Genomic DNA, 12,957 nt, shown 5'->3' with positions numbered 1-12,957 from the left:
AATACAGTTTCAATCCATTCCAAATTTTTATTCTCAGAAAATAAGAAATAACATTTTTTTAAAATAGTCCTGTTTCTGTTTTACATCACAAATTAGGAGGTTCCGTCCAAAAAGACAAACACAAACATTTATTAGCTTTTCATATTCACAAATTAGTATAAAACAAATCTAAAAAGATTTTCTAAAAGAAAACTATAAATAGTTAAATTCATTACGTGTCCAGTCTTCGTTTCTTCATCATCTGGCCGTGTCTGTATGGGCTCTCTGGTCCACCTTCAACAGTTACATTTACAACATCGTTACCGTAGGTCCATATTTAAAAAGAAGCAAAAGTTATTTCTTCTTAATGAACAGGCAAAGTCAACAAGCACAGGCTTGTTACGAATTGTGGGCCACAGGCTGCTAGCTCTGATAGTGTTAAGTCCCTGGCTATTTATATTAATGGGGACATGGATATTTGCATGAGTGAAGAGGCAAAACCAGAACTGGGCATGTATATACTTGCCTAATCGCAAAGTTTTTTATTTTTTATAAAATGATCATGTATTTATTCTGCAAACATGTCAGACTGTACCTGCTCCCGCTGTAGTTCTCATGTCTGAGGATCTGTACTGGCCATATCCTCCCTGGCCTTGAGGAACAGCATGGCCCTGAGGTTGAACTGGTGGTCTCAGGTACTGGGCTCTCTGCGGGGTCTTGCTGCGCGTCATCATCTTGTGCTGGCTCGGTGTCGTGGGACGGGGAGGTTCTGTGGAGCCGGTTCCATGATCGTCGAGCATATTGATGCCGTCCAGAGTAAAGTCCCATAATTCCGGATCATCTGAGAAGTGAGAAATGTTTATATATTTTACCTTACAATCTAATAGCCTTTTCCTGTATTAAAACCTCAGTCACAAAGTCTTTCCACCAGATTAGTGAGACCTATCGAATGGAGAAAAAAAAGAAAATTCTGTCATTTTAAAGACAAAAAGAGAAATTCATAGACACTGGCCATGCTTTTATGGAATCGCAATGAAAGAGGACTGGCGTTTAAGCTTCAGAAAATGTTTGGAATGACAGAATTGTAATTTTTTGCTTTATATATTTAAAGCAGGGTTTTCAAACTTTGATGCCCCAAATATGATGATTCCCTTGCAAATATAAACCCTCAAAAATATAAACGCAGTCAAATATTTTTAATATGTATAAATAAATATACACAATTTTATTGTGATTTTTATAAAGACGTTTGCAAATTGAATAAGTATACCACAAGTTTATTATATAAGTATAACTGCTTATATACTGTACTGAAGCCAAAACAAAATATCAATAAATGTATCATTTAAATTATTTTCATCTTTATTTCCTACTGTAAAAACTGGTTGTCAGAATATCACAAATAATATTAGGATTTCTGACCAGTGAAACCCCAACAATGAGTACATTCTGTAACTGCTGAAAAACCATCTTTAATATTTTTCATGAACACCAGGACAGTGGTTTCAGGACTCAAAAGGCGGCCACAGGATAACTCTTAAAATTACTTAAAGGAATAAATAATAACAATTAATACAATTGATAGTAATATCATTTACAAAATACAATTTTTCCTCTAAATAAATCTGTTTCCCAATAAATAAATAAAAATAAGCAGCACAGTTATTAACAATAGCAGAAATAATAGGTGGAAATATTTACTATACATGGTGGGGGCTTTTGTGAAAATTGTGTTGGAAATGGAGGACCATCGGTCAAAAAGTATGAGAACCACTGTCCTAACAGCCCCCTAGATCCCAGTTTGAAAAGTCCTGCTTTAAATCAGCCAGTATTTACCATCACTGTCACTGCTGATCATTTATATGTTCCCAGTGCACATGTACCATGACTACACTTTTCTTTAAAATACTCCTTACCAGCCAGATACTCCTCCTGCTTGGTTGTCACCACGTGTCCGTTTGGTGTACTGTGGTTAACAGGACCTACAGCCTGTCCTAAAACGATAAACCCACCGATGGAGAGCACTACACACCTGACACTCCTGCAGGCAAAGGCTTGAATCTTTTATACTCATGGCTAAAACATGAACCCTTAAATTTTCCATCACACCTTGCTTGGACTCAGCGGAAGCGTTGGACTGCTGGGTTTTCTGCTCCTGTAGCAGCTTCTTAGCCTCCATTTCCTGTCTGAACTTTTGCTGCAGCTGCTGCTGTCTCAGCTTCCTCTGCTGCTTGGAGTCCAGTGGAGGATCGGACGAGGACAGGTCAGCCATGTCAGCTGCTGAACTAAGAAGCAGATTTATCATAACTGCAGCTGGCTAGTATTGTAGTTGAAGTTAGCACCAAATAAACTCACCTTGAGGTGTTGCTGGGCCTGTTTTCAGAGTCCTGGTGAGCTGACGTGTTGCCAGAATGTGCTGCCATGTTTGTCAATGAAGTCCTGGATCCAGCACCGCTCTCATGCCCTCCTCGTACAGGGTGACTTCCTATCCGCTCTAAGGGGATGTTGGCTGGTTCCGCCGGTTTGATAAATTCCCTGCTGTCGACTCGGGCCAGGCTGTCGAACCTGGCCTTCTCTATGGACGGCTCGCTATCACTGCGTTTGGTTTTGTCCAGGTCTAACGGAGGAGGTGGCTGAGATAACGGAATATACACCATATTTCAGGTACAGAAATTAAGAAAATGCATTTAAATAAGTCAGAGTATCAACAAACTTGGCCCAAATATTGACAGGATTACTTCTTACCTGCTTTGGTATTTTATTGATGGCTATGAGATACTCCTTATTCAGAATACAATTTCCAAGTGCATTTCCAAAACACCTGATAAAATTGAAATAATTATATTAAAATTCAATAACAGTTATATAAGGCATAATGTATGGTCAGTCAATCATTATCACAAAATTAATCTTGACAGGGTGATGAGGAGCCTAATGTTAAGTAGAAAGGTCTTATCTTATCTCAAAGGGACTTTGCAGTAATAACTAACTGATTATATATTATCCTGCTTTTTATATGGCTTCTTATCGAATAAAAAAATATATATATTTAAATTATTTTATTATGTAAGAGAAAATATGTTGGATACGTATTCAAAAAAAAATAATAATAATAATTTAATTTTAAAGAAGTCTCATGCTCACCAAGGCTACATTTATTTGATAAATGCAGCAAAGACAGCAATATCTTTTATATATTATTGCAAATTAAAATAACTGTTCTACTTGCAGCCATTACTTCAGTCTTCAGTGTCCGAGAAAAGAATCATTCCAATATGCTGCTCAAGCAGTGTTGCAAAGTCTGCAGTTTTCCCGCGGAATTGGGCTACTTTAACACTGTTGCCGCGGGTTGAAGTGACCCCGTTACGTGATATTTAGCCCCTGTAATGTAAATTTTACCAGGAGAACCCCGCCGAAAAAAAGTGGCGTGAGCGTGAATTTTTTTTCTTCTTTTTTTTCCGGGGGACCCCCCTCGAAACGCCATTGGGCTAGTTTTGAGTAGCAATTGGGCGGGTTTTGTTGTGAACACCTGGCAACCCTGTGCTAAAGAAACATTTCTTACTAGTATTAGTATTTATTGGAAATAGAAATGTTTTGTAACGTTATAAATGTTTCTACGGTCACTTTTGCTCAAATTAATGCATCCTTGCTAAATAATAGTTTTATTTCTTTTAATCTTACTAAATTTTACTAAAAACAATGCCACAACTGACCAATCAGAATCAAGCATACATAGCAGCAGAAATAATTACTTGAGTGCTCTTTTCAGTCCATCTGTGACGGCTTCTTTTCTTGCTTTTTCCAATGACAGAGCTTTAGATTTGAGGCCTTCACTCACCCCATATCCTACATCCTCATGGTACGAGCCATCCTGTGGAAAATACGCTGAAGAAATGGTATGCTCCTCACAATGCTGTGTGTCTGTCTTGTCAAGAGCTCTTACCTTTAACTGAACCTTCACAAAGGCACTGACTCCAACATAAAACTTCCCATTGATCAGGTCCACAAAGTCTGTAAAACAAGATTGACCAGTCTTTTTAAAAGTAAGCAACAAACCCTAAACTAATCCTGAAACCTGATGTGATTGCAGCATTAATGGGAATGTTTGAGAATATGTGCCCGTCGTTATAAATATAATGTCCTTACCAACATTTTGTTGAGATATTGAGTGAGACCATCCATTATAACCAAACATTTCATTGGCCAGACTTATAACTTTGTGACCTTCAATATAGCACACCTGCACACAAAAAAACAAAAGACAAAGGTCTAATAATATGAAAAACAGCAAGATAATCAACTTTATATTAGATCAGCAAGGCTAAATATTGATAAGTGTACATTAAATGCCTTAATTCTCACTTTTTGCCCTCCTCCAGCCTGTCTGGTGCTGATATATTCAGGTCCGAGTTTCTGCCGTAGAGCATTCTGGACTGCCTGATACTCCTCTGCAGTGTATGTGTGCTACAACAGACAATAAGCGCTAAGAAATAACTCTGGAAATATTACTATATTAGTACATTATAAACCGTGTGTTTCTGTAGCATAATATCAAAATGACCAACACGCGTCCCCAAAACACATACCTGCCCAAAACACGTGCTGGCTGTAAGAGGTTTCCTCTCCTCTTGCCTCCCACCGCAGTGATCCATGTGTGTTTTCTGACCGCTTAGTCTCAAAAGCCGTCAATATTCTCTTTAAACGATGATGCTGGATGTGTATAATGTCAGTGGAGATCGCTAAACTGTAACAACAGGAAGTCTGACACAACATTACGCGCTAACTTACGCCCATTGTGAGTTACCACCCCTCTCTCTGTTGAGCAGACAAACTGAACAGCTGAGCGTTCAATCAAGGTTACTTTAGCAACGTTCTGATACTAGCACTTGGAATTCTGTGGTCTCGAAGAGCGTTTGTATATTCCCGCGTTAGAACGTTTACGCCGCCCCGCCCATTCACTCGTGCGTACTACGTCATTAAGACTGAGATATCCAGTGTGTGTGTGTAGCGGTGTGTAGAGTTAAGAATCTCCCTTTTTGTTCTTAAATATCCCTATTTGTCCCAAATAAAAGATTGTGTTCTTTGCGTTCACCATCACGAAATGAAAATATATATCAACACTGAAAAAAATCAACATAACAGCTATGGAGGGCCAAATTACTCAAAATTAAAATATTAAATAAATGTTCAAATATGTAAATAAATCGTTAAATACATAAATAAATGTATAAATATTAATTAATGTATTCATTCAATCATTCATTTTATGCATGTCCCGACCCGACAACCATAACCCTGAAAATCAAATGTGGAGGAACTGAATAAATATATGAATGAATAAATTAATTAATTAATTAATGACTTAGTTAATTAATTAATTAAATGAAGGAATGAATGAATGAATATTTATGCATTATTTATGGATTTATTAATTTAATTATGTATTTAACGATTTATTTATATATTTTTTAATCATTTATTTAATTATTTAATTTTGAGTAAATACAGGAACAGCAAGATAAAAGGTGGCATTTATTTGAAATCCAGCCTAGTGATTATTGTCATAAGTCGTCATGAAATTAAAAAAAAAATTTCAATCGCCATATGTTTTATAAATGCATGTTATAGAATTTATTGTGAACCATTCTTCCGTGCACGTTTCATTAAAAAAAATCTAGTAATGTTTATAGTCTAGTGGTTAGTGCGCCAACATATAGCTCATCTCTACTCACGCGACCCAAGTTCGATTCCTTTCTCTTGGTCCTTTGCCGATCCTGCCCCCCCTCTCTTCTCCCAATACTTTCCTGTCTGCTCTCAACTAGTCTCGAGTAGCCAGACCTTCAGACTGACGGCTGGAGTTCTGGGAACTTTGTCCGCTTACCTCAAGTATGTGACGGAAATGTTACGCCTCTTACCGTATTGTGATGCCGTGTCCTGGCGTGACGAGGCATTTGTTGCATCCAGTGGGGACATACTGATTATAATGACTCATACTGTCTTTTTACACGTCGCGTTGCATCGCGCTGCGTAAACATTACTATGTCTGCATTTGTGATCAGAGAAAGACAAACAACTAGCGCTAATCTTCACAGCTCAAGACTCGCGTTTGAATAGTCAGTGGCAAATTCTTTAAATATGAAAACATACTTACAGGCTGTGAGTCAGAAGCGCCAGACTGTCGTGGCAAAGTTGGAATTGTCCCACTTTATAGTAACAGCCTTTGTGCACTGCTTGCATTGTAGGCTACTCTCCCAGGTTCAGGAAATAGTCCTCCGTAAAATGCGCTGCACACACTTGAATATTTGGGTTGAACTGTTCTGGAACAGTGTTGTAAATACAACTTAACCATTGATTTCTAGTTGTTTCCTCTTTTGGAAGCCCAAACAAAGTAGTTTTGCTTTCACAATGATACACAGCGTCTCCAGGACACGGCGCCGGCGGCAGCAACAACACTACAGCGAGAATAAAATCCCGCCCTCTTTCTTTGCGTATACATTTGGGCGGTGTTATGCAAATCTTCCCACACAGTGACGTAGACATGTGGGGGCGTGTTTAAATTAGCCGTTTTATGAGGGCGTGGACGAGTCTTAACTTTTATAAAGAATATCTCTTTGGGTTTGAGACTTTAGTCTTTGCAACTTTAGGGATCTTATCTATGCACAAACAGTTTGTAACACTCCAAAGAGAAAGGAAAACTTGAAATCGCATCATATGACCCCTTTAAAGGGATAGTTCACCCAAAAATGAAAATTCTGTCATTATTTTCTCACCCTCCAGTAGTTCCAAACCTGTATGAATGTTTTTGTTCTGCCGAACACAAAGGAAGATATTCTGAAGAATGTGGGAAACAGCAGTTCTGGGACACCATTGACTTCCATTGTATTTTTGAAGGTCAATGGTGCCCCAAAAAAGCCTGGTTACAAACTTTCTTCAAAATATCTTCCTTTGTGTTCGGGAAGAACAAAGAAATTCATACAGGTTTGGAACTACTTGAGGGTGAGTAAATGATGACAGAATTTTCATTATTGGGTGAACTATCCCTTTAAGGCTTTTAAAATTAAAATTTTGTCATTAATCACTTACCCCATGTCCTTCCAAACCCGTAAAAGCTTAGTTCGTCTTCAGAACGCAATTTAAGATATTTTGGATGAAAACCGGGAGGCTTGTGACTGTCCCATTGACTGCCAAGTAAATTACACTGTCAAGGCAGCAGTGGTGTAATGTAACGAAGTAATAATACTTTGTTACAGTACTTTAGTATTTTTTGGGAATATCTGTACTTTACTTGAGTTTTTATATTTCAGCCAACTTTTACTTTTACTCCACTACATTTCCTAATTAAAATGTATACTTTTACTCTGATACATTTCCCCGAAGCATATTCGTTATTTACTACAAAATAAAGTCAGAAGAACACGGACTGCAAGAAAGCAGGTTTGACGAATCAATGGTCTAGTGTTTGCGAGATAAACTCCTAAAAACACAACAAGTGCAAACAAGTGCGCGCACAACCGCGGATGTTTTCATTTTCCACTCAAGTCGAGTCTGGGGTGTGTGATACAGCATCGTCTGCGATAGTATGGTAAGTGTTGTTGTAATTATGTGCGATCTGATATTATCGAGTATATCACCAAATTACACACAGAATGCATGCATGTGATTTATTAGTCTATTAAAACTCAAAATTCAAGGCATTCTAAATTGTAAATGGCAAAAATGCTTCTGTATGCTTTTTATATTTATATAATTCAATATAGTTAACTTAGTCTATATCACACAAAGAGTGCCGTTTTTCTGCAGATATCAGCATTTACATTTTAGACATAATATTGCTTGTTTTTGCTCAATTTTGCCAACGAAAATAGTTCCAAACAAAGATCACAGCACTGCTTTGCTTCTCTAAGCAATGGTGTTTACTTATTGAGTGAATCAGCTTTTTGAACGAATCAAATGGTTCAGTTACTCACTCATTAACAGTCAGATGAATGTTTCCGAATGAATCAGTTCGGTTGAATCTCAATGACTCACTCATTAACAGTCACTTGCTGCCACCTACTGGTGGTTTTAATTTCACATTTCAACCATTTTTTTCATGTTTTAAATTATTTCAAATATCAGTATTCAACGTTTTATTATTATTTATCCATCTGTAACTGCAGGTTAAATGCATCCATGTCCCCTCTGAGATACTTAAACTGTGTAAATATATCTAAATGCTATTTCAGATGAAGATTCCAGAAATGTTTTCTTATGTTGGAATGAAAGACACTAAGAACCGGATGAAGTGCTCCTTATTCTTACCCAAAAATACAAAATGGAAGAAAGAGTTAAAACTGAACACAATCTTGCTACACAAGCTGTGTATGAACATTTTTTATATATATATATTTATTTGCTTCTTTTCCATTTTGCATTTTCTTGTACTTTTACTTTCAATACTTAAGTATGTTTAAGATAAAAAAAAAAAAAATACTTTTCATACTTAAGTACAATAAATATCACATACTTTAAGACTTTTACTCAAGTAATATTCTAAACGGTGACTTCAACTTCTACCAAAGTAATTTTCTGGTAAGATATCTGTACTCTTACTTGAGTATGGCTTTCAGGTACTTTATACACCGCTGTAAGGCACAGAAAAGTATTTTAAAAAATCGCCAAAATTGTCCATCTGCCATCAGTGGTTCAATCTGAATTTTATGAAGCAACGCAAATACTTTTTGTAAGCAAAGAAAATAAAAATTGTTTTAAAAAAAATAATGTAGGTTTCGAACGAAATGGGGTAAGTGATTAATGGCTGTTTCTCAAACGGAAGGCTGCATCCTTTGGAGGCCGCATTTGTAGGCTGCATACGTCATAAAGAAGATCTTATTTTAGAATATTAATAGTTATAAATTTGACCATTATTCTTAGTTAAGTGTAAATTATTGTAATATGCTTATGACTCGCAAATGTGATGCTCAGTTAACTGAAATAAACCAGGCTTGGTGACGTATGCAGCCTACAAATGCGACCTCCGGAGGGTGCAGCCTTCCGTTTGAGAAACGGCCAATGACTAAATTTTCATTTTGGGGTGGAGTATCCCTTTAAGACCCACCCAAGAGGCCATTTGACTGACAGGTAAAGCAACCAATCACGTTTCGTTTTGTGGCGCATCATGTTTCGGGGGTGTGGAAATGTCGCCACAATAACAAGAGTGTGTAAAACTCTTGGACATATTTCAAGATTCAAGATTCTATGCCGCGAAATTTAAATATTTCACATACTTTTGAAAATCCAGAGTTTAGTTGATACTGATAAGCACTCATTGTCACAGTTGTAAACACGACAACTTTCTTCTTCGATGAGGGAGTTTGGCGTCACGGCATCTTTGCTTCCAGGCAAAACGTTAAAGAACGTGACACACACGTCTCCCAGAAATCCTGGGCATTTCTCAAACGGAAGGCTGCATCCTCCGGAGGTCGCATTTGTAGGCTGCATACGTCATAAAGAAGATCTTATTTTAGAATATTAACATTTATAAATTTGACCATTATTCTTAGTTAAGTGTAAATTGTTGTAATATGCTTTTGACTCACGAATGTAATGCTCAGTTAACTGAAATAAACCAGGCTTGATGACGTATGCAGCCTGCAAATGCGACCTCTGGAGGATGCAGCCTTCCGTTTGAGAAACGGCCCCTGTATAATGTAACCTTTAACCAATCCGATGACGACTTAGAAACTTCTGAAGTGTTTCCAGATAAGTGTTCCATATGCATCAGACGTTTAGCCAACGTTCCGTGGGCGTGATGTCTGAGGCTGAGACTAGCTCTCAACTGTCCTATCTAATAAAGAAAAGGGCATGTATTTTTGTATAATAATAATAATAATAAAAAGTAGTGCTGTCAAACGATTAATCGCGATTAATTGCATCCAAAATCAAAGTTTTTGTTTTCATAATATTTGTGTGTGTACTATGTATATTTATTATCTATATATAAATACACACACATGCATGTATATATTTAAGAAACAAATTTATGTTTTTATATTAAGTATATTTATATATAATATAAATTATATGATTATAAATATATACATGCAAATATTTTCAAACTATATACTTAATGTCATTTGTGTGTGTGTATTTATGTATACATAATAAATATACACAGTACACACACATTATGTTAACAAAAACGTTTATTTTGGATACGATTAATCGCGATTAATCGTTTGACAGCACTAATAAAAAGTAATAATTGTTGTTGTTGTTCAATTTATATTCTGCTCCGCCTCTTTAAAGATAAACCGCTGGTGTGCTAAATTATATCCCTGTCATGGTCAACTCAGCAAGGATTATCTAAATCTAAATTAGGGATCCAAATAAAGATTGCAGCCCTGTTATTGTATTGAATATGGATTTCATTAGCCTATATGGCTTCCTGCTGAGCTTGAACATTGAGCTCATAAAGCGAAATGGAAACATCATTTCCCTTACTAAATATTAGCATATCAAGCATGAATTTCATTTTGTGTCTCAAGCACATTTTGACCCTTTGCACAATGGCGCGCGTGCACGTGTTGGGGCGTGAACGCGCCCCAGTCTGGACTGCCGTCTGGTCAGACAGTCTGCGACTCATGAAGCAAATAGGAGGGGCGAGTATTGGGGATGCCACAGGAATGATCCATTAACCCCGCACAGCCCACATCCGCATTTATGGATTAGTTTCTCCTGAAGTGTAAGCCATCATATTTATTGTTTTCTCATCACTGAACTTACTTAAATATCCCCACTTTGCACGCGGAGCACATGACGGTGAGTGGAAACATTGTTACGATACACTACTGTTTGTGTGGACTGTTAGAACCGGGAGTTTTATGTTAAACTGCGTTTTTCCCCCTGGATGAATGGTGCATTGTTGCGCTGTTTGTAAATAACAAACGTGCCATGATCACCGTAAGGTACATTGAGTACCCAGTGCGTCAATCCCGCCATGAATAACTTACAGCTAGTGATGGAACATGTAACCAATAGAAAATGATGCATTGAAACACGGCCAGCTGGGTTGTTTGATTCGTATCGAGTTTTAATAGAGCAGTCAAGCGAGATCTGTTAGTCCAGAATGGGAAGTGATGCCCTTCCTCTCAAATAGCCTCCTCAGGTTTACCCAGACGTCGTCGTTTTACCTGTCTGCACTTTGGAAAGGGAAATGGACTCCTCCTGGTCCTGGAACACATCGTGGTTCGTGTTCTGGCACGTTCAGTGAACAAAGGGAAACTGACATGACGCTTCAGGGAAAGTGGAACATAAAGCAAAGTCACATATTTAGGTCGAGGCTGTTGAGATGTGTTTGTGTGTTTTTTCAAAGAGCGCATAAAAAGCTCTTACGGCCGCGTGAGCAAATGATGACAGACTGATGCAAGACAAGTCTTTTGTTGTAGTAGCCTATTTCTTTTGCGAAGCTTGCCAGATGGTCCAGTAGGGGGCGCGGGATGAATTGTGTTGCTGAGGAACACATGGAGAATTAATAACGTAAACAAGCACATCGATCTTTGCTTTAACAGCAGCCGAGATTAATGAAATTTGGGAATCTTCGGCAGAGTAATGGTTTTTACTGTAGTTCGCTTGTAATATGTCCTCATAATCGAGACTGTTTACCAAATGCTTCCATCAGGGAGTTGTGAAATTTAAAGGGATAGTTCACTTAAAATTGAAAATTCTGTTGTCATTACGCTCATGTCGATCCAAACCAGGGGTGTGTTTCCCAAAAGCATCGTTGGCTAACTATTGTGGTAACCTCCATTGAACTCTATTGGCAACCATAGTTGCTTTTGGGAAACGCATCCATGTATGAGATAAAATTAGGTTTTTTTGAAGTGCATGCTGGTCGTTCTTTTCTTTGCAATTACAATGAATGGAGACCGGATCTTCAAAATGAATTTGAGAACCAAATCATTCTATAAATAAAAAAATAAAGGATGGTTAAAGGGATACTTCACCCATAAATTACAATTTTGTCATCATTTGCTCACCCTCAAGTTGTTCCAAACTTGTATTAATTTCTTTCTGTATTTTTAAGAATGATATTTTGAATTTGAGGACTGTTGTTAAACAAACATTTGACGGTAGCCATTCACTTCCATAGTATGGAAGAGAAATACTATAGAAGTCAATGGCTACTGTCAGCAGAAGAAAGAAATTCAAACAACTTCGGCATAACTTGAGGTTGAGTAAATGATTTTTTTGGTGAACTATCCCTTTAAAGGTATAGTTATAATTAATTACTCACTCGCATGTCGTTCCAAACCCATAAGACACCTGTTCTTCTTTGGAACACAAATGAAGATATTTTTGATGAAATCTGAGAGCTTTCTGACCCTTAACCCAAATATTTTAGTTTATGTTCTAAAGATGAACAAAGGTCTTATGGGTTTGGATCAACCAGGGTGAGTAATTAATGCAGAATTTTCATTTTTGGGTGAATTAATTCCTTAAAGATGCATTCATGAGTTTTGCGGGAGCAGCCACCGCAACACACTCTCATTTTGTCACTTTCTTCGTCCATTTGTGTTATCAGAAGGACCAGAGATGTTCTGAATGAAAGGAGGATCTGGCAGCCTTTCGATAACAATGCTGGAGAACTTGAGCGGAGCCCACATTGATCGACCCGCCCCTAGATCATCCACGTTCAGCTTCTCTGCCCTGTTTGCTCTGCCACACCACCTTCACATGGATGGGAGCAGTCATCCATTCAGGAGGTAAAAATGATGCTGTGAACAGAACTATTAACACACTCACATCCTGCTATACATAATCGTATCCTGTTATTTGTTTGTGATGTCCTTTGTTTTCCTGTATACCCTAAATAAGCCATATTCCTAAATGTTCTCACAATGTGTGACATTCCTCAGTTTACCACCTGCTGAGGGATTTATACTTGGTGTATATTTATTTAGTATCAGTATGATGCCACAGGAGATTACTTAGTTCCAA

At 37.5% G+C, this 12,957-nt stretch overlaps 2 protein-coding genes across 5 annotated transcripts in view; one reads left to right on the top strand and one right to left on the bottom strand.

Moving 5' to 3' along the window:
• Positions 1-18: 18 nt before the first annotated feature.
• Positions 19-4,932, bottom strand: rad52 (RAD52 homolog, DNA repair protein). Of its 2 annotated transcripts, XM_058767397.1 has the most exons (11): positions 4,566-4,932; positions 4,342-4,443; positions 4,126-4,219; positions 3,923-3,990; positions 3,732-3,850; positions 2,725-2,800; positions 2,335-2,612; positions 2,089-2,264; positions 1,896-1,973; positions 575-820; positions 19-273 (listed from the first exon to the last, which is right to left on the bottom strand). In XM_058767397.1, the coding sequence occupies exons 1-11, from the start codon at positions 4,629-4,631 to the stop codon at positions 212-214; spliced, it is 1,365 nt and encodes a 454-aa protein (XP_058623380.1). In that variant the 5' UTR covers positions 4,632-4,932; the 3' UTR covers positions 19-211. The 2 variants fall into 2 exon arrangements, with proteins under 2 accessions (XP_058623380.1, XP_058623381.1); XM_058767398.1 differs by lacking the exon at positions 1,896-1,973.
• A 5,629-nt stretch (positions 4,933-10,561) lies between these two features.
• Positions 10,562-12,957, top strand: part of prr5a (proline rich 5a (renal)) — a 13,586-nt gene continuing 11,190 nt past the window's right edge. Inside the window, exons 1-2 of one of the 3 annotated variants that reach the window (XM_058767471.1) lie at positions 10,562-10,702; positions 12,542-12,722. In XM_058767471.1, the coding sequence (XP_058623454.1) occupies positions 12,562-12,722 (161 nt within the window). In that variant the 5' untranslated portion in view covers positions 10,562-10,702; positions 12,542-12,561. Of the gene's footprint in view, positions 10,780-11,048; positions 11,206-12,541; positions 12,723-12,957 lie in introns of those variants that run through there. The other 2 variants (XM_058767470.1, XM_058767472.1) reach the window with 2 other exon arrangements.

This window comes from Onychostoma macrolepis, chromosome 25 (assembly GCF_012432095.1).
Source record: "Onychostoma macrolepis isolate SWU-2019 chromosome 25, ASM1243209v1, whole genome shotgun sequence".
Classification (NCBI taxonomy): domain Eukaryota; kingdom Metazoa; phylum Chordata; class Actinopteri; order Cypriniformes; family Cyprinidae; genus Onychostoma; species Onychostoma macrolepis.
Note: the sequence above shows the minus strand (reverse complement) of the source record. Positions and strands in the feature narration are given on the sequence as shown.